The sequence below is a fragment of the Gymnoscopelus braueri genome, assembly GCF_963280865.1.
Source record: "Gymnoscopelus braueri genome assembly, chromosome: 9".
Lineage (NCBI taxonomy): Eukaryota > Metazoa > Chordata > Actinopteri > Myctophiformes > Myctophidae > Gymnoscopelus > Gymnoscopelus braueri.
The window spans coordinates 14,751,034-14,772,590 of NC_137610.1; the positions used below are offsets into that span (position 1 = coordinate 14,751,034).

General features: G+C 43.1%; 1 protein-coding gene across 15 annotated transcripts in view; it reads left to right on the top strand.

Annotated features, from left to right (window-relative positions):
• The window catches only part of mef2aa (myocyte enhancer factor 2aa), a 96,461-nt gene that overhangs the window by 15,348 nt on the left and 59,556 nt on the right, over window positions 1-21,557 (top strand). For all 15 annotated transcript variants that reach the window (XM_080437895.1, XM_080437905.1, XM_080437903.1 and 12 more), the window contains exon 3: window positions 17,219-17,458. In XM_080437895.1, coding sequence (XP_080294021.1) covers window positions 17,405-17,458 — 54 coding nt within the window. In that variant the 5' untranslated portion in view covers window positions 17,219-17,404. The remainder of the gene's footprint in view (window positions 1-17,218; window positions 17,459-21,557) is intronic.

The following is a 21,557-nucleotide window of genomic DNA, read 5'->3' on the forward strand; positions in this document are numbered from 1 at the left end:
ATATATCATTTTTACAGGCCATGACATCATCATCAATGGAGCCTCAAATGGCTCCATTCTACCAGGGAGAACTTTTACAACAACACTCTCATAGTTAAACCACGCGCTGTTTCAAAATCACTCGCAGCGATGGCAGAGCATGGAGTTTAAGCAATGTTTTATTTTGTATTGAAAGAGGAGGAAAAAAATGGTGGTAGATGACATTATTTCCTCTTTATTTTAAACCCTTTCAGTGCTAATTTACCCATTTGTAACTCTGGCTCTGATTATTTTGAGTGGCCAAAACAGCATTGGCCATGACTTAAGTTAAGCCATAAGACCTGGTACTTTAAAGACACGCAAAATATGGCCCGGAGAGTGTACAAATGCAACTAAATGGACCCGTTGGTTGCATTCGTAAACACTCACAGAGTTAAATTAATGTTCTTGTGCAGCCTCCTGCACGGCCCAGCTCAGTTTCATTGTGTGAGGAGGAGGAGGAGGAGGAGTGTGTATGTAGTACCAGTCAGCCTCCTCTCTCCCTCTCTCCCATCAGTCCCTGTTCCAATTGTGTGTCGGTGGGTTTGCAGATCCAGGTGAAAACGTTGAAACGGGGCCACTGGTGAGCTGCCACCTGACTGTACTCAGCGTCACAGCTTTGTGTTGCTCTCGATTTTTTTTTTGTTCCCTTCTCCTCCCCAGTCTCTGTCTCTCTCTGTCCCAACTGCTGCCAGCAGGAGTGTTGAGAGGGCAACACAAGAGCAAAATGGCTGCCGAGTGAAAATCCGGTCAATTGGACCTTGGGTGTGTTTGTGTAACGGTGCTCATGTGACACGATTCTCAGGGCTTGCAGACATCATCTAATTTGGGGGGGGGGGAAACTGCGGACCACTGCTGTTGAAATACCCCCTCATGCTGATTTGCTTAGTGAAGAAGGCCCGTAAGGTCGATAATAAGAGAGAGAGAATGGAAGTCGTTACGTTGTTGGTTGGAAGCTGGTCTTTTGTCGAAAAGATACCAGTAACACTGGCAGAGAAATTGTTATGATCTTCCCCCCTCCGTTTAGTGCAGTCTTTACGCGGCTTTCAGGGACATATGGCTCTGTTGACACTTTACTGTACATTATTCTGTTGGAACAGGTCGAGCAAAAAATAAGGAATGTTTATTTTGAGGTATCACATCCATAATTCAGAATGAAAACCTTGTCTGAACTTTGGCATGGTGTTAAAGAAAAACGGATGAGGGGGCGTTTACGACCACCCCTGCCACGGTGCTCGTGTGCATGTTTTCAACCACTTCCTGTCTCATTGGGCATGCAGGATACATTATTTTTAGGAATGGATGAGTAAGTCTTTCACTTTATTTACTTGCTTATTTATTTATAGCCTTCTGAGTATTTGAGCATACTTCACACACACATACTGTATATAATACCATGTAAAACATGTTAACAGTATGTAGCTATCACATAACTCTACACGGTATAGCTTCAGATCCCCCATTGGAGCCGAAGTGGAATTGTTGTCGATAGACTAATTTTATAACGCGCAAGAAAGTAAAAAAAAGAAAAAGAAGAGAAAATCGAATCCATGCTTTCACTGTTGCTGTGAGTCATGGCTGTCCATGCTGCTTGGATTGCATAAACCTTTTATGTAATGGAACACTGGAACAGCGGAATCGGGTGGAGAAGATAAAATGGGAAGAGAAAATCAAATATTTATCCTAAGCCTTTTCTAAAAACTTTTCTCTCTCTTTTTCTCGCTAAAAGGAAACGGCCATTCTCTCTGCTGAAGGCACAGACAGAGCAACAGCAGCCTTAGACAATAATATGCGTACTGTACTGTGTATGTGTAACACAAAATGTATTCTCTCCTTAGCCCTGCTGTTTATTTTGTTAAGTCTGAGCGCAGATGATCAAACAAAGTATCTCAGGGTGAGACAGCCAAGTATGAATCTGAATGTTTAATCTAGGAGATCTTCTGTGTTGTTGTTTTTTTTTTTTGTTTGTTTGTTTGTTTTGTTTTTTTTCTCCCAGAGAAGAGGGGGTTGAGAGTGGGTAAACGCGCGGTGGCAGAGACGCATTAATGCATAACGTCCCTAATATCCTTACACAGCGGATTCCCCCAGGAGGAAGATCTCGATTCATCTTCCACTGTTTACCATTTCTGAGTTGCAGTCCGTGTAACATCAAACGGCTGCCATGGCACTTAACTCAGCTCGCAGGGTGCCTGGAGGAGCGGAGTGAGGTTGAGGGGGGGGGGGGGGACGGGGGGGGGGGACTGTTACTCCCCACTGTGTCGACGTTATTATCTTTCCCCGGTGAGAAGGTCCGTCTGTTGATGGACAACCGATGCAAATTGACACATAGTACCACCGCCATCAGGCCACACAGCCTCTGCAATAGGGGGCGTCGCTATGCAAAATGTCTATTCAGTGTTTAAAATTTTACTGTGTAGAATCAGGCGTATACATGCTGGTATTTGTGTGTGTACGTATATCTGTCACGCGACAGCTTTGATATAAAAAAAATTGTCACGATGTATCTGAAATAAACGCTATAAACTGGAAAGGATCTCACCTTTTTAACCCATTAAGACCTGAAGCCGATTCTACAAATCTCTTCTAAATCCTAACAGTATTCTGAAGAAAAAAAACCTGTATGTTTCTATATCAGTGGTTCTCAAACTTTTTCATGTCAAGACCATCTCAAAATATGTTGTTCCAGGGACCCCGCAGAAACAAAGATTTGAGTAAAAAATGTTCGCTTATATTCAAAGATTTGCACACATTTTCTCGATTTTTCAAAAATAGCAGATCTACAAGCTCGTAGCACGGCACTCGGTGGCGCGCTACGAGATTGTAGATCTGCTATTTTTGAATAGCCAAAGTGTAAAATAATGCTTTTTAGCTCAAATCCAAAAAATGACACGGATGCGTTCCAGGTCTTAAAGTGTTAATAACGTACAAATGTGGATATTTTGAGGAAAACTTGAGGTACTGTAGGTAGGTCACATCGTAACCACATCAACAAGACTTTGGATCAAAACTTGTGTGACACAAAGTGCTCATCCGTGAAGAATGTTGAATTCCAGTACGTTGTCCCATGTCAAGAAATTGACTTGTGGAAATGACATACTGTCACGAAGAATGTTCATGATGGAGGAGGACTTTTGGCTCAGAGACATAGTTTGTTAAACCAGTCGGGTGTTAATTTGAAGTGAGTCGGTGACCACTTGTCTGTCAAGTGTATTTTAGCGATATATCACGGCATACATACTGTAAGGTTGATTAGAAGAGATTTATTTAGGGTCAATAATAGGTTCAAGTGCGGTGGCACTGGCAACGGTATGGAGCAACAATTATCCTACTCACCCACGATACCAACCATGTGTGTTTTGTTTGTTACCAGAAACACTGAATGAGAAATCGTGATAGAGATGTTAAACACGCGTCCAAGCGTCTTTTTTAGCGGTACACTGTTAGCAGCTGGTACACTAAGGATCTAGGATTTCTCAGTTGTCCAGCACATTCATTTTTAATGAGACATAATTCATCACCCATACCCTTGTATATCAAGGAAGTTACCGTCATTTTCTTTTGTTCATAAAAGTTTCACTCAAAATACGCATCAAGGGATTTACCTTGAGAAGGAGAGTGGCTTTTCCACATGAAATGGATATAACTGTTAGGAGAGGGTCATCTCTTTATCCTTGAGAAACTGAGAATCCATTCATTGGCTGGGGCTCGAGAACCTGACTGACGCAAATGGATCATTGGGAATAGAAGTGTCCCAGCAGTAATTATGTTACAACGCCGGCACCGCACACACGCTACCCACAGAGGTGGGATAGGATGGGAGCCGGGTGCTTCCTCTGTCCCAAGGTTTTAGTACTGTTTCCCTTACATCGCTCTGTGTGGTTAACACACTTTCATGCTCTTTCTCTCTCTCCACGAGCCTCTTTCTCTTGCTCTTCGTGTTTGTCTGCCTTTCGTAGACAGGCAGGTGTGCGAACCCGACGAGACGCACACACACGCACACACACACACACACACACACACACACACACACACACACACACACACACACACACACACACACACACACACACACACACACACACTATCAAAACACAAACATGAGTCCAGAGACCCAAAGCTTGGACTTTAACATTGACCTTGCTCTAACTGTATAAATGTCTCTTGCCTGTAGAAGTTAAAGTAAAGAATTGGTCGTATCTGTGTCGTTGTCCGAGGGGCCTGTTTGGTCACCATCATTTTGGTGTCACTTATTGGCTGCTGTTGTGGCGCAGCAGACCTCAGATCCCATCTTCCTTGAAACCGAAGCGAAACGTCTGCCCCTTTTTTTTAAATATATTTTTTTATTTTTGCCCCCAAGTAACCAGGCCTCTGTGGTGCTAAGTCAGTTAGAAAAAGAGAGAGACACGATATTAATGTAATGTCAATGGCATTTTCTCACGGAACCCCAAGGCATTTCGTCAAAGTCACCTTGCAGAGTCCTCTCCCATCCCCTGACAGCACTGTGAGAGTGAGATGGAGGGTGTCTGTCTGGTAACGCTGTCAGCATCTGATGTCCTTTGGTTAACTGCTTCTTTTTACCCCCATCCTCCCCCTAACCCCTCCTCCCACCCCCCCCCCCCCCCAACCTCCTATTGCCGTTGTTCCCACTTCTTAGTGTACATGTGTTTATCTGAGAGAGAGCGATGTCGTCCCATTTAGCCCCGTAGTCGTATAATGCTTGCCGCGCCGAAAACACTTCTCTGAGTGAGATGCGCGAGTCACAGCTTCATCCTGTGTTTTTTTTTTTCCCTTTCTTTTTTGTATGTCATTTCAGAGGTGATAAGTAGCTTTCTGTCTCCATGGGTCCCTGTCTAACAAGAACCCTGTCCCCCAGCCCCCAGCCCTAGCCCTATAGGTGCTACCACAGCACAGAGGATTGTTTGAACTTGCTTAGATCCATTGTGGGGATTACAGCTGGGTCAGTGGAGAGTTGACGTGTGCTAGCAGTCATCAGGGCAGATTAACCACTCGTTGCCTTGCCCCGGTGCCATTTTCAGCCGTAGCATGCAGCCTCTCGCTGTGCTGTCGACACCGTGTGACTGTCTACAGCTGCATGGTTCACCGTCTGTTTATCTCAAACAATGCATCTTTATGTTATTGAAGGATCAATATTTCATGTTTAATATTGGGAAGAAAGTTGATTCCTTTACCACTTTCGAAAATAGCTGATCTACAAGCTCAACGTGTCGGGATTGTTTTTTTAAAAATTACATTTAGTCTACGCCCAACGTAGGAAAGTGGTTAATGAAATAAAGCATAAGAACGTCCCTCAGATATGTTCAGATAACTGGCTTCGAATCTACGGGGCAATTCGTTTCACATTCAAACGATCTCGTCGACTTGAATGTTCTCATCTCAGTTTGGCCCGAAGGGTCCCTCTTTTGTGGAAATGAAAACATGCTCGACGCCACACCCTCGTCATATTCATGTGAAAATTATTTAAGCCCCTCTTTTTAAATGTACTGCGAGTCATTGTCTGCAAAGATAATGTCCCCCTAAGCAATGTTTTAAATAGGCAGTGTGTGTGCTATAGTGTGGACCATGTTTCGCACACGCTACCCCACCAGCTCTCTCTCTCTCTCGCTTTTTCTCAAAGCCTCCTTTCTCACTTTTTCTTCACACACACCCCTGTGATAGATCTTATTAATTATATCTCATTAGTTGCCTTGGAAACTGAGGTGAGGGAATGTTGAGAGCTGAGAAAAAAGGAAGGTACGAAAGAAAGAAAGAGAGAGAAAGAAAGAAAGAAAGACAGAGAAAAGGGAAGCAGGGTGTAAATAGGGAAAGCAGACAGTGGTTGTTTGGGGATCAGCCATGTGTCAGATTAGCATCAGGAGACATTAACCCATTAAGACCGGGAACGCATCTCTGCGTCATCTTAAGATTTCTTTGGGCTATTCAAAAATAGAAGATATACAAGCTTGTAGCGCGGCACTCGCTTGTAGATCTGCTATTTTTTTGAAAAATCGTGAAAATGTGCAAATATTTGAATATATAGTTTTTTTAAGGTTTTTTTTTTTACTCAATTCTTTGCTTCTGGGATTCCCTATTACAAAATATTGGGGGTCCGCGGCCAAATACATATATGTATTTGGGGGTCTTTGACATGAAAAGGTTTGAGAACCACTGATATAGAAACATACGTTTTTCAAAAAAACTGTAGGATTTAGACGATGATTTGTAGAATCCCCCCAGAAGCAAAGATTTGAGTTACAAATGTTCACTTTAAAATATATATATTGAAAGATTTGCAAACATTTTTCACGATTTTTCATAAATAGCAGATCTACAAGCTCATAGCGCGGCACTCGGTGCCGCGCTATGAGCTTGTATATCTGCTATTTTCGAATAGCCCAACGAAATCTAAAAATGACACAAGTTCCCGGTCTTAAAGAGTTAACACTAGCGATGCTGCTGGGGCCACAATCCTTGCCTTTCACTGCTGGAGAGGGAGATAAGAGACCTCCACACAAAAGGAGCGAGGAGAGGAGGCGCATGAGAGGAGGCCTGGCTCGCCTCCACTCTACCCCCTCAGGCCAGCAGCCCCCGTTTTTGCAGGTACAGCTACAGCACAGCCCCGATGAAAGCAAGAACAAAGAGTCTGATGTTCATTTCCTATAGCACTTATACTAACGCTAAGGCTCCGCTGAAATAAATCAGTAGAAACTGTGTGGATTTAGGGCTTCGCTTTATACTTTCATGTCCACACAGTCTGCCCGGAAGCTGTTTCTGGAGCCGAGGCTATATATGTGTTAACGCTTTCATATTAAACGTTATCATGGGTTATTTCAGCTAGATACCCACGCCCCCCCCCTGCCACCCCGATACATCAAATTGAATGCTCCTCAGACTAGTATAGAATTGCCACATCTTGTCAAGCCTTCAATCTGTTTTCATCAGCGTGATGTGTGTGTTTTTTTTTTGTAAATGTGCATTTACTCGTGATCAGAGCGAGTGTGATTCATCCTTATGTAATGGAAGGGGGGTCCAGGGCATCGGGGGGGGGGGGGGTTGAAGTCATTATCAGCTCTGACCATAACAAGGAAAAGGCCCTTTTGCCTAGTAATTGAATAGAGAGTGGGACTGAGTGCAGCGCGCCGAGCGCGCGCACATCGGGCCAGCCTGTCTGTAATGATCCTTCCAGTAAACATAATAAGCACACGGAGGAGAAGCCACAGGAGATATAAGGCTCCTGTTGTTGTTTAGTCTCCGGCCCACAGTCAGGAAGGTAATAAGGGGAAGGATCAGAGAAGGAAGGGTGTCCCCAAGGCGGGCCCCTCCCTCCCGTTTTTTCTGCCTTCCCCACCCGCCCGCCCTCCCCTCCCTCCCTTTTCCCTTCCCTCCCCTTCCCTCTTTCCCAACTCCCCCGCAGCGGGCATGTTAAGAAGTGTCCCGAATAACAGGAAGTGGAGAGGCAGGAAGTCGAGTCTCTTGTCTGCCCACTGCCTCGTGGTCGTTTGGGAGGATACTACGGCTGATGCCTGCCTCGCACACAGGAAGCTCTAAACTGTCGTGGCTCTATATGCTCCGGAGTTTGGATGCTGTCCATCAACGTCATGAGAGATGAAAGGCACTAACTAGGGCTGAGCAATTAACTGGAGATATATTGAAACCGACGTTTAGAACCAATAACCTGCTTAATCTAGCTCATGTAGGTTATAATCGAGAAGTTTTTTTTTAAATATATATTTTTTTAATTTCCCCCCAAAACACTAATTGACAGGAAAACATTATAATTATGTAGATTTGTTATAATCGATTCAATTAGGTTAGTCTGAATAACCACTGAAGCCCTGTGTTATATTTTGTTGTACAATGGTGGCATGCAAAAATAGCCAGTAAAGAAGTTTGTTGATCTCAGATTTTCACTGTAAAAAAATATATTTTAGTTTTAAATAATTGTGATATTGATTTGAAGTCATACCCCCCAGTCCTATGTCCATCAAAGTCAGAGAGATGACAGGCGCAAACCGCTGGCACCCAGCAAACTGACCTGGGCTTCTTTTAAAGCAAGAATTGCTTTTTAATTATTATAAGAAAGATTTTTAAACTGCTGTGGGAATCTCAAGACTTGACAGCTGATTTGTTAATTTTAACCACTTTAACCCTATATATATTTAATTGACCGGGGTCCCCCAGGGGTCTATACCAGGTTCCCTCCTTTTTTTCCTCTTGACCAAATCTCTTCACCTGAAAATAGCTGATCTACAAGATCGCAGCACGGTGCGTTGTGAGCTTGTAGATCTGCTATTTTCGGCAAATATTCGTCCCAGAATAGGGGTGTTAGGTGGTTAAATGATTATGTAGACATTTAGATTTAATGCATGTGTGTGGGGGTCCTTTAAAGCTGCAATCTGTAAGTTTCCAAACTTGTACCTCTCTCTCAAGAGGGAATCCCCTTGGCGTTGGATTGCGAAAAATTGCGAGTATGAGCCTCAAGGCGAGGACTGCGCGTATGAGCTTCAGGCTAGTACTGGGCATATGAGCTTCAGGCCAGTACTGCTGGTCCACCTGTAGTTGTCCTAACTGACACCAGGTTCCAAACTTCTCAATGGAAGAGTAGGGGGACCACCTCCAACCACTGCAGATGTGATAGTTATATTACTATACTCTAGTTAAATGATGTTTTTCATTCATTAACTCTTTGACTGCGGACGACGCGATAACGCGTCAAGTGCTACTTTGTCCAGTTGGCCGTCGACGCGTTCGACGCGCTTGACGCGCGTTCATTGTTTAATCTCTGATTGCGCTATGCTGCTTAATATTCAATGTTATTCTCGAGTTCCACTTACTTCACGGACATCTGCATCCGGTTTCATGTCCTGGATTCCGTTTCCGGTTTTTCATTTTTTTCCCCAGTAATTTTCGTCCAAAATAGGTAAATAAACGATTTTTCACACGGTATAACGGACAAACGGACAGGTTCTCTTCTATAATCTATGGTCTGGGTGACGATCAGTCATCGCCGTCGTGTATCACATCGTAATTTTTGACGATCAAAACAATCTGGGACGACGTCACATCCGTTTTCATGTTTTTCCCTGTCTAATCTATCAAGAAGGGTGAGAGAGACCCAACGACCTGATCACGCTGTCATGTGCTGCTCTCTAGTGGCGGATTTGTGCTGGGTCTTTAAATTATGTGTCCTTAAATTATTTTCTTCTCAATGGAAGAGTAGGGGGACCACCTCCAACCACTGCAGATGTGATAGTTATATTACTATACTCTAGTTAAATGATGTTTTTCATTCATTAAGATAAGTTCCAGATTGCAGATTGCAGCTTTTACTAACGCTAGTAGCAACATAAATCTATGCTTCTAGAAGGAGATTCTAGGCGACGTCGTGCAGGATTGTGACCTACGTGCAGTGTTGCCAGATTCTGTGAGAGAAACAAGCAACCAGGTCTAGGAAAACAAGCCCAAAAGAAAGCGACTACGGGCCACGTGAGCACTTTAAACATATACATCAGCTATCTAGGGTTAGGTGCGACGCGTTGTGAGCTTGTAGATCTGATATTTTCAAATAAAATCTTTGGGGGGGAATTATAATAAGCAAACCTGGCAACACTGGCTACGTGTGGAGCTTCCACGGTCTTCCTAGAAGAGAGGAGGAGGGGGTGGGGTGGATGATGTTCCGGGTCCAGTAATTACACTGGGAGTTGAGCATGTTTTATTGAGTGTGAAAGGGCCGACCCCATCTACCAAGCCTCCAACAGCCTCTCCCAGAGGTCTGTCTCTCCGGGGAGAAGGGGGAGACAGACAGAGCTCTGTACCCGGTAGCCTGCTCTCTCCCTGGGCCCATGTCTCACACCACCACAGAGAGAGAGAGGGAGAGAGGGTCACCATGATGGCTCTTGCTGGCCAGCAGAACCACTCTACAATGCCTTAGTTCCTCACACGGGACGAGAGGGGGAGAAAAAAATAGTTTTAACATTTAATAAGCTTCACATGTATGTTTAATAGAGGGGTCCTGAGCCAGGCTTGGTTTCACTTGTTCATTCTGTGGGACATGTCATATTGATTTTCATGTCAGGCTGATGTGGTTGTTCCTGGAGAGACATACAGTACTCTTTATGCATTGATCCCCCCGGTGGTACAAACGTTGGGGTAAGCACCTTTCAGAAGTGCTGGACTGGTTTATGTCAAATACAAATTGGACCAGGTATACTATGAGAAGTTATTTTGTGTCTTTTTTCTCCCCCCCCTCTTTTTAAGGTAGACATACACAAGTGAACTGCTGCTATACAATATCCTCTTCTGTACAAACAAAAAGTTTAGTGGGTGGACCAATAATTCCATCTAGGGGATGGGCGGATACAAGATTGTATCTTTTATTGTGATGACAAATATTCGTAACTATTATTTCATCACATGATATTCATGAATGTCCTCACATGAGCGACGCAGCGTGAATATTCCTCACAAGTGACTTGAAGAAGCTGTCTGTCTACCTCACTAACGTACCGGTGTTCCTTCTGAGAGAGGGTTTAGTGCTGTTGGACACATTCTCACACCTCTGCAAGCACAACTAAAGCTGGAAAAAGTGAACGTACTGAACATACTGACATGTTTGCACTTCAATCTATCTTGATAAGGACCACAGTTTGGCAGGTCTCGTACTCTAGTCTAGGCCAGTGGTTTTCAAACTTTCTCGTGTCCAAGGCACACCAAAGGCCAAGTAAAAATCTCAATGCACAACTGTATTCATAGTGAAAATAACAGATCTACTAGCTCATAGCACATTGCATCGATTTGTGACACATTGTGAGCTTGTAGATCTGCCATTTTTGTAAATTTGTAAAAAAAAAAAAAAATGAATACAAAAATTATAATAATATAGACCTAAATAAAAAATACATCCCATTAACACATTGGGTGCCAGCATTTTTTCATAACAACTTACGTTGGGTGCCAGCATTCTCCCCATTGACTGCGCTTTGCTGTTTAAAGCTCTAGACTCCACGAGGAGCAAATCCATGTAAAAAAAAACATCCATTCATGTTGCGCGATGACCCTGGCTACAGCCTGGAACGATAACATTTCACTCGCGAGTTACAATGGGGGGGGATCGCGCATGACCAGTTTTCCCCACCGGAAACAGATTCGGAGATATAGGTGTTTTAAAGAAGGAAATAGACAGGAAGTGGATGGGAGCCATGTTTTTGTTTCCGGTGATCTATCTGGCCTATCCTTCTCAAGATCACAATGGGTACTCCCAGAGCTGCTCTAGCCCCGCCCGTGTGGAGAAAAACAAAAAAAACAAAAAGACATATTTCACGGTCTGGACCGTGTTCGGCACCGGACCGCTACTCTGCGCAAACACGGTTCAGACCGTGTTTGGCACCCGATGTGTTAATAATAATTTGAATCTAAATTTTAAATCTAAAATGCTAGCGGCCACATAAAAGTACATAACAAAATAGAGACGCCCGGTTGAAAGTGGTTAAAAAATATATATTCTTAGGGTATAGAATTTGCCTCTGTGTTGGGAAACTATTGCACACAAAGTACTGATATACTAAATTGAAAGGAAAACATTCTGTTTTAATAGTGTATATATAAATAATATATTTCAATAATAATGTGTGGTTGTCACAAAATGTCAAAGCCAAACCTAGACTTGTCTCATGGCATGCCAGTGTGCGGCACACCATTTATGAACCAACGCTCTAAGAATAAAGGCCACAAGGCTGGCAGTATTGTTTTATGATTGAAAAGTGCAAGTGTTTCTGTTTGTTTGTTTGTTTTTTGACTGTATGCCACAATGCCAGTTAGACTTTATTTGTATTTAAAGAACAGACTGGTGTTGGCATGAGTCTGAATCAGCCACTGTTTGTTTTTCACTAAAAAGGATTTTCACACACAAAAAAAGTCAAACATTAACTGTTTACCATAATACCCAGTAAAACAGTGGAAAAAATGAACCCATATTGACCTGTATGCAGAGTTAAATGTTACACTGAGGATTTTATTGAATAGAGATGGCTTTGTAGATGGATTGTCAGATCTCTATGTTGGCTTGGCTGGTCATGCTCTTAGGATCTATTTGCCTGAGTAATCCATCATGACATAAGTGATAGTCTGCTTTGCATGTCTGTCTGTCTGTCTGTCTCTGACTTTGGCACTGTCTGTCTCTCTCTCTCTCTCTCACACACACACACACACACACACACACACACACACACACACACACACACACACACACACACACACACACACACACACACACACACACACACACACACACACAGGTGTCGCGCACCGAAAATAACAGACGCGACGCCGTGTGAGCTTGTCGATCTGCTACTTTCGGCACGCAACACCGTCGTATGGCGAATTATAAATGCGGCTTTACTCTACTTTTTTGCTGAACACTGTTCTGTGCACCAGACAGTTACTCCTGTAGGACTTCCAACTGAGACGACTAATACAGGCGTTGTCCTCATTCATAAACATATCTGTTCTGTCTTCTCTGTGTGGGCAGGGGGGTGTAAATATACAGTATGCAGTTTACACATGAGGTGCAGGACTGTTCAGTTAACCCATTAAGACCTGAGGCCCATTCTACACATGTCTTCTAAATCCTAACAGTTTTCTGAAACACTTATGTTGCTATAATATCAGTGGTGCTCAAACTTTTTCATGTCAAGGACCACCCAAAATGATATATGTATTTGGCTGCGGACCCCACCCATCTCAAAATATTTTGTTCCAGGGACCCCCCAGAAGCAAAGATTTGAGTTACAAATGTTTGCTTTAATATATATATATATATTCAAAGATTTGCACACATTTTCACGTTTTTTCAAATCGTGATAATCGTGAAAAATAGCAGATCTACAAGCTCATAGCGCGGCACTCGGTGAGTCGCTATGAGCTTGTATATCTGCTATTTCTGAATAGCCAAAGTATAAAATAACGGTTATAGCTAAAATCTAAAATGACACAGATGCTTTCCCGGATTGAATGGCTTAAAACATGATGTTCGCTGCGTTTTCACTTCTCGAGGGGGGAAATGTGTACTGTTTACATTTGATCTTATATGGCATGCATGATGCACTTACAAACAGCCATGAGACCCAGGCATGTATGTACTGTATGGTATGTATTGCGTGCTGACAGTCAGACTAATCCTTCAAAAAATCCTCCCATTTCCTTTAACTCAATAATGGGTTCGAGGAGGGATGTAGCTTTGGGCAAACTTTTTCTTGAGCTTGGCCAGTTGGTCGTCGTGTGTGTGTGTGTGTGTGTGTGTGTGTGTGTGTGTGTGTGTGTGTGTGTGTATGAGTGTGTAGTAGACGACGCGGGTCCACACCCACACCTGGAGTCTGAGAGCCCTCTCGGCTTGTCATTTCATATTTGTGCAAGAGAAATGTCATGACACAGTGTATTACACCTCTAGACGTGAACCACACAGTGACAGCTCTGCCTCTGCATAGAAACAATGTAGGCGTGTGGTTGTACAGTATGGTGTTATTCTCGCACAGCCCAGGCGATCGTGGAGATCTCTCTGCCTACCGACACGTCTGGTGACATCTAAATCCAATGTAGTTGCTAAAACTGGATGGAAACATTTGGGAGATTTGGGGAAAAAAAGTATACCTGCATTGCAAAACCCAACGCGAAGACCACCTTGACAGCTAGAACCATATACTAGAGCCTGACTGATATATCTGCCTGGCCGATATATATCGGCCGTTATTTGACTTTATGTTGACGATACAACGGTATTGGCGATTTTCTGTATACAGCCGATGTGTCCTGATTTTTAACCACTGTCTGCCTGGGCGTCCCACTCCCTATTTTGGGCGCATCATTATCGTGGAAAATGTTCAAGCGATCTGCTTTTGAAAGTTTTTAAATAGGGCTTGAATGGAAATAAAGTTCAGTTTTACTTTTTTTGCTTGTTCCTTGTATAATTCAAATCATATAACATTTATATACTTATATATACATATATAAATATATACTTAAATCTGTCAAACGTTTGTTTATTTTTATGTATTTGTTTGTTTATAAGTTAAATGTCCTAAAATAGAAACTTTAATCAAATATAAGTTTTTCAAGTTGATTAGAAGTGATTTTTCCCTCTTTTCCCCTCTTCTTCTTCTTATTTTTACAAAAATAGTTCAAAACGTTGATAATCGGTCTAGGAATCTCCAAAATCGGAATCGTCATCGGACCCAAAAACTTGGCATCGGTCAGCTTTAGAACTCTCTGATTCTTGATTACTCTTTCTGTTTTTTGCTATTCTCCCTGCGTGTCGTATATATTATGTTTATTATTATTCATATTCATATTATTCATATTCATATTATTGCTGCTACAATGTGTGAGGAGCCAGAACTAAATAATTTGACTCTTATGTACCGGCATACACAAGATGCAACAATAAGGAAACCTTGAAACTTGAAGACCTTAGGGCGGTCCTTCATATTGGGAAGGTGATATGATTGGCTTTCAAAGCAGTAGGCATATAGGTTTATTTATTTATTTGCAGTCGTTCTCACTGCTGTTCTAGTGACTACATTATATTCCACTAGACATGTAAGTAGTAGGCGGAGATCTCCGATCGCTATGCATGACTAAGTACAGTATGTGTGTGTTTGTTTTGACCTTTTTGTGTGTGTGTGTGCATGCATATATTTGTGTGTGTGTATGTACTGTATGTGTATTAGGTTCATCTGAAATTGCCAATTTTCTATGTTTTACAATGCACTTATACGATGAGTAAGAGACACAGATAGACAGACGGACATGACTGACACTCAGTTGACACGCATACATACACACCCACACATGAATAAACACACACACACACACATACCGTAGACACAGTGGCAGTATTACTTGGAAATGGTGAACGAGAGGGCCTGGCTATATTCCGCTATAGGCCTGCTGTCTGTGATGTGGTTGTTTTAGGGAAATTCTTTGCGGGGGTTCACGCGGTTACTTTCCTAGCCAAGACAGCCATTGAGTGGGTAGTTAGCTAGGTGATCTCAGTCAAGTTTGCCTTCAGTGGAGCCCTTGGTTCAGACAGCCAGACACCATAATGCCAGTGCATCTCTTACCCATAATGACTGGTGTGTGCCACTGGAACTGGTCATTTTCAGTTTCGCTGCCAATTCGGCCCTCGGCTCCGCTCGGGCTCCATAACTGCTGACTGTTAGCCGAAGGGCCTTGCAGTGGCTGCCGAGTCGTTAACCCTTCCGATCCTGGAAACGCATACAGTATCTGTCATTTTTTGATTTCTTTGGGCTATTTGAAAATAGCAGATATACAAGCTCATAGCGCCGCGCTATGAGCTTGTAGATCTGCTATTTGAAATAAAATGTTATTATTTTATTATTTTTTATTTAAAAAATAAAAAATCGTGAAAATGTGTGCAAATCTTAGAATGTATATAAAAAAAATGTTTACTCAAATCTTTGCTTCTGGGGGTCCCTGGAACAAAATATTTTGGGATGGGGGTCCGCGGACAAATACATATCATTTTGGGGGTCCTTGACATGAAAAGAGTTCAAGAACCACTGATATTATAGCAAAATAATAATAAAAAAAAAAACTGTTAGGATTTAGAAGACATTTGTAGAATTCCCCAGAAGCAAAGATTTGAGTTAAAAATGTTTGCTAAAATATACTATAGATTTGCACCAAATTTTCACAGTTTTTCAAAAATAGCAGATCTACAAGCTCGTAGCGCGGCCTCGCTACGAGCTTGTAGATCTGCTATTTTTTAATAGCCCAAAGTATAAAATAATGGTTTAAAGTGGTTACGCACAGATGTGTTCCCGGTGTAAACGGGTTAACCTCCCTGCGTTTATATACTCATAGGGGAAATGCAGTGGTTTAGACGTTTTCTATTTTGCTGCGTGTCCGGGTGTCAGTGATGGATGCTGCTCCTGGGAGGGGGCCATAGCTCTTCCTGTGGAGGAGTAAGGGGACAGGGCAGAGCTCGCCACGTCTCCAGGGGACCGGGCTCGGGCCAGGTTGATACGGTTGTACTCGCGTGGGAACGTACCCTTGCCTCTACCTCCGGCCCCGGGGGGGAATTTCAACCACTGTCAACCTCAGACTGGGTGCTCTCTTAATCATCCTAAGAGTGGAAAAGCTGACATCAGGGTGGGTCAGTTAAGGGGGGGAAAAAAATATCAAGAATATAACAGCTCTGTCTATCGCTTTCCCACTCGGTGGGCTTGGCGGGTTGACAGGCTTTATTCCAAATCAGGTGAAACTGGCCTTACAAGGAGAACCAAAATGTACTGATATAGGACAAACAAACAAACAAAACAAAAACTCTCTCCCTTAAACCTTTAAGACCTGGAACACATCTGTCATTTTTTGATTTTGGCTATAAAAGCATTATTTTACACTTTGGGCTATTTAAAAATAGCAGATCTACAAGCTCATAGCGCGGCACTCGGTGCCACGCTATGAGCTTGTAGATCTGCTATTTTAAAAAAAAAATGAAAATGTGTGCAAATCTTTGAATATATATATTTTTAAAGCGAACTTTTGTGATTCAAATCTTTGCTTTTGGGGGTCCCTGGAACAAAATATTTTGAGATGGGGGTCCGCGGCCAAATACATATACGTTTTGGGGTCCTTGACATGAAAAAGTTTGAGAACCACTGACATAGCAACATACGTTTTTTCAAAAAACTGTTAGGATTTAGAAGACATTTTGTAGAATCGGAACCTCAGGCCTTAATGGGCTAAATAACTAACCAATACGTCAGCACACACACGGTAAAATCCGGAGCGTAAATTTCACCCGGACGAGGTTGAAAATGGACCTGCCAAGGGTCTCAAATCGAAACTTAACACGAGACCTTTCTATAACACAAACTGGTGGATTGTGCTATGAGTTCCTGCAGGTCCTATGGGTGTGAAGCCCTCTTCCCATTGATTCCAGCTGCAGTGGAAGTGCAGCTGGTAAGATAAGGAGACATCATGTGGCTCTCAGCCTTACTCTCTGGATGTGCTTGAGAACGGAACACAGAGCCCTCCAACGCTTTGATGTGCCTGAGGAGACATCACTGAGTGTTATGTTATAACTCTCTCTCTGTGTGTCTCTCTCTCTCTCTCTCTCTCTGTCTTTCCCCTCTCTCCCTCTCCCTCTCCCTCTCTCTCTGTCTCTCTCTTTTCTCTCTCCTTGCAGATTGTGCTGTGGTTAAGTGAAGAGCGAAGAGAGTGTGTGCGCGTGCAAGAGAGAGAGAGAGACGGCGAGAGAAGAGAAGAGAAGAAGAGAGAGTGTTGTACAATGTGCTAGGAGAGTGAAAGGAAGAGCAGCTCGGTTGTTTTTCTGATATTGTTGAGGTGTCAGAGAGACGAACGGGACGCAGCCATGGGGCGGAAGAAGATACAGATTACCAGGATCATGGATGAGAGGAACAGACAGGTCAGTGTGTGTCATGAGAATGCATTCCCGCACGCACGCACGTGCACGCACGTGCACGCACAGTCACATATGCACACATCCACACATGCATGTTGCACACATCACACACGTTTCAGCTATTCATTACTTCTACTGCACAAATATTACTGTGTTTTATCAAAGGGGTAACAGAGACAGTAAGAACCGATTGCGCTCTGGAATACAATATTGTAAAATGAGATGAGCAGGTTTAGTGAAAATCTGGTTTATTTTGCGTTAGGAAATTATATATATATCCACATTGAACTGCTTTACAAAGTACTGTAGACCGAAAACAAGATAGTAAACAATCAACTAGAAAAGTGTGCTCCTCGGAGCGCATATCTCCACCAGGCTGGGTTGTCAGGATACCACGAAGTGGAGGATGGGGGTTGGGGGGGGGGGGAGTTGGCTAGAGTTTGTATGACAGACAGTGAAACTTTGTGACGTTTGTGGCACCCCCTATGGGCAAAGTGAAAGTTCTTTTGTGGGTGTGCTCTATTAGGCCTTGCAAAATGGGATTCATGGTATAAATATATATATAAAAAAAGAATTATTTTAAAATGATAGGCCATTTACGGCAGTATGGGGGTATGGGAGGCCTTTCAGGTTGGACATGGCCAAACGCCTCTTTCTAAATGTGGCATTATCATAAACAAGAAAAATAGTCCAAATCTTTCAAAAATAGCATATCTACGTAAGTTCGCAACGTGTTGTGATGTGACCATTGTGAGCTTGTAGATCGGCTATTATTGAATACCAACAGCTGAAGTATAAAATAGAGCTTAATTGGTTAATGTATGTTTTGTAATAATAATCTAAGATCTATAAAGTAATTTGTAACTAAAGCTTTCCAAATAATTATAGTGAAGTACAACATTTGCCTGTGAGATGTAGTGGAGTAGGCCTACATAAGCTCATAGCGCGGCACCGCGCTATGAGCTTATGTAGATCTGCTATTTTGTAGATCTGCTATTTTTGAAAAAACTTGAAAATGTGTGCAAATCTTTGAATATATATATTCTTAAAGCGAATATTTTTAACTCAAATCTTTGCTTTTGGGGGGTCCCTGGAACAACATATTTTGAGATGGGGGGTCCGCCGCCAAATCCATATCATTTTGGGGATTCTTGACATGAAAAAGTTAGAGCACCACTGATATAGAAACATACGTTTTTCAGAAAACTGGTGTGATTTAGAAGACATTTTGCAGAATCGGAACCTCAGGCCTTAATGGGTTAAATTCAGTCGGTTTTTAGTTCCTGAGATGCTACAACAGTGTCTCTTCTATTCGTGTGTCTTATTTGGAACAGGGTCCACGCTGTACCTGTGGTGCAGGGTTCCATTTTTATATCCCCCCCCCCCCCCTCCCCCCCCTCCTCCTGTCTTGGTACAGTACCAGGGCTCAGCACAGCTGTCAACGAGTGCACGAATCTAAACAGACAAACCTCCACAAACACCCAGCTAGACAAACAGAAGAGGGACCGTGACATTTCTTTGTCAGTGTAGCCATATTTACAGACATGATTCTCTTGCCACCCTGCAATTTCAGCCAGCTAGAACTTGATGAGGCAGCAGGAGGAGCGATGGTCTGCGACGGGCGGTGTACGGGGCGGGCGGGGAGGAGGGGAGCGCAGCAGCGTGGGAGTCGAAAAAACGGAGAGGGCGAAACAGGCCGCCTGTGTCCTCTCTCTCTCTCTCTCTCTCTCTCTCTCTCTCTGCCGCTAGCTACACGGCTCGTCGTCCCCCAGAGCCTGGCGGCGGCGGCGGCGTGGCCGGGTCCCTCTCTCTGGCCCCCATGTGTTTGCAGCTGCTTGGTAGTAATTAGAAGCAGCCACCGCTACTGCAGCACCCTCTCATTAGCAAGGGTGGGTCGGACAGGACACACAGCGCCCTTCTCATGCCTTCTCAGCCACACACTGGTCCACGGGCCCAGCCACAGAGAGAGAGAGAGAGAGAGAGAGAGAGAGTGTGTGTGTGTGTGTGTGTGTGTGTGTGTGTGAGAGAGAGAGGGAGGGAGGGAGGAAAGGGAGGGAGTGAGAAGGCTGGAATTCATTCTGTCTGTTCTCTCGCTAAATATAAACTCTACCTTAAAGCCTGCCAGACTGGACATCTATACTGTATCCGTTTGTATCTTTAACCACTTAAACCCATTAAGACCTGAAGCCGATTCTAGAAATGCCCTCTAAATCCCAACAGTATTCTGAAAAAAAACTTATGTTTCTATATCAGTGGTGCTCAAACTTTTTGCATGTCAAGGACCCCCACAATGATATGTATTTGGCCGCCGACGCTCATCTCAAAATATGTTGTTCCAGGGACCCCCCAGAAGCAAAGATTTTAGTTAAAATGTTTCGTTTTAAAAGAATATATATATTCAAAGATTTGCACGCATTTTCGCTATTTTTCAAAAATAGCAGATCTTGTAGATCTGCTATTTTTGAATAGCCAAAGTGTCGAATAATGCTTTTTAGCTCAAATCAAAAAATGACGCAGATGCGTTCCAGGTCTTAATGGGTTGAAATAAGCCCTATTTTATACTGAAGCACAATACATACTCCTTCTGATGTCTGAACTTTTCTTCAGAATGGCAGGTGATATAACTACAAATTGACGTCATTCGGAACCTCGGATTGGGCGGTCTCAGAGGTTTTTCTCAGAACTTGTGCACCTCAAGATGTCCTGACTTTCCGAACTGTAGTTTAGAAAGCCTGTCCGAACCTCGAAGTCGGATGGAGTATGTATTGTATTGTATACAGTAGGACAATGGTGTCCTGTGGCGAAAATACCGATCTACAAGCTCAGAACGTGATGGATTGTAAGCTTGTAGATCTGCTACTTTTTTATGAATTTTTTTATGCCAGGTTGAAAGTGGTTAAAGTACATTATAGAAACTACCAGGCGCTGCTATATTGTTTTTCCAATTATGGCTTGTTTTTGTTAACTCAACAAAGGATGGCTGGTGAAAAGGAGAATTTGATTTTGTTAACTCAACAAAATGGGCAAAGGAGACAGCAAAGGAGACAGCGACCGAGTGCGCACGCCGAACAGCCAATGGCGTCGATAAGTTTGATTTTGGCAAGCCATGGTGGACCGAATTATTTATCAAGTGAAGAAAAACAAGTGCATGCTCCCTTTCCCCACCGTGTCAGCCAATAACCTGGCTGTATCAGCTGAAGTCTTCCCCTTGCAGCCATCTTTGGAAAGAAAGACATTATTGGGGCCAGGCCCATATACCCATTAATTAAGATGTGTTCATTTGGGGTGGCCAAAATGGAAGAATCCTGTTCACACCCCCATCAAAATATAATTTGCACTCCCTCACAGGTGGAACTACTTTTTCATGTTGTTTTTTGTTGTTGTTTGCAGTGCAGACAGAAAGCTAATTGAGGTCGTACCCCCCCCCTCCTGAGGGTGATAACATGATATCTCCCGGTTCTAGCTGTTAGCTACTCTGACCGTGTCTCCAACTGTGACTGTGGAGGCTAGCAGTTCAGCCAAGTGAGAAACAAAAAATCCACACGATGGGCCAATTATCAGTATAACACCTGGTACTGGGTGGGATCCAAGCAGGAGGGCAAAGAGATGCCGTACTCCCGGCTGTACTCCTTGGCACAGCGCTAGCATCTGCACTGTCTGCAATATAACCTGTGAAAGGAGCAGGAGGAGAAACGGAAAGGGGGAGGTGGGGAGATTACGTCCAATCAGGTTGTCATTGATTGATAGGTGTGCACACTACTGCTCAAAATCTGTGCTGAGTATTCTGTGCCACGCGAGCAAGTGGAATCTGTGTCTCGCTATTGTCTTTTGGAACAGTGGAGCCGTGGGGAGAGAGACAGTGCTTATTATTAACCCGTTAAGACCGGGAACGCATCTGGTGTCATTTTATTTTTTATTTCTTTGGGCTATTCAAAAATAGCAGATCTACGAGCTCATGAGCTTGAATATCTGCTATTTTTTCGGGGGGGAAATCGTGAATTTTTTTGCTAATCTTTAGTTTGAATATATATACTAGAGTTACAAATGTTTGCTTTTAAAAACATTATATTCAAAGATTTGCACACATTTTCATGATAAAAAA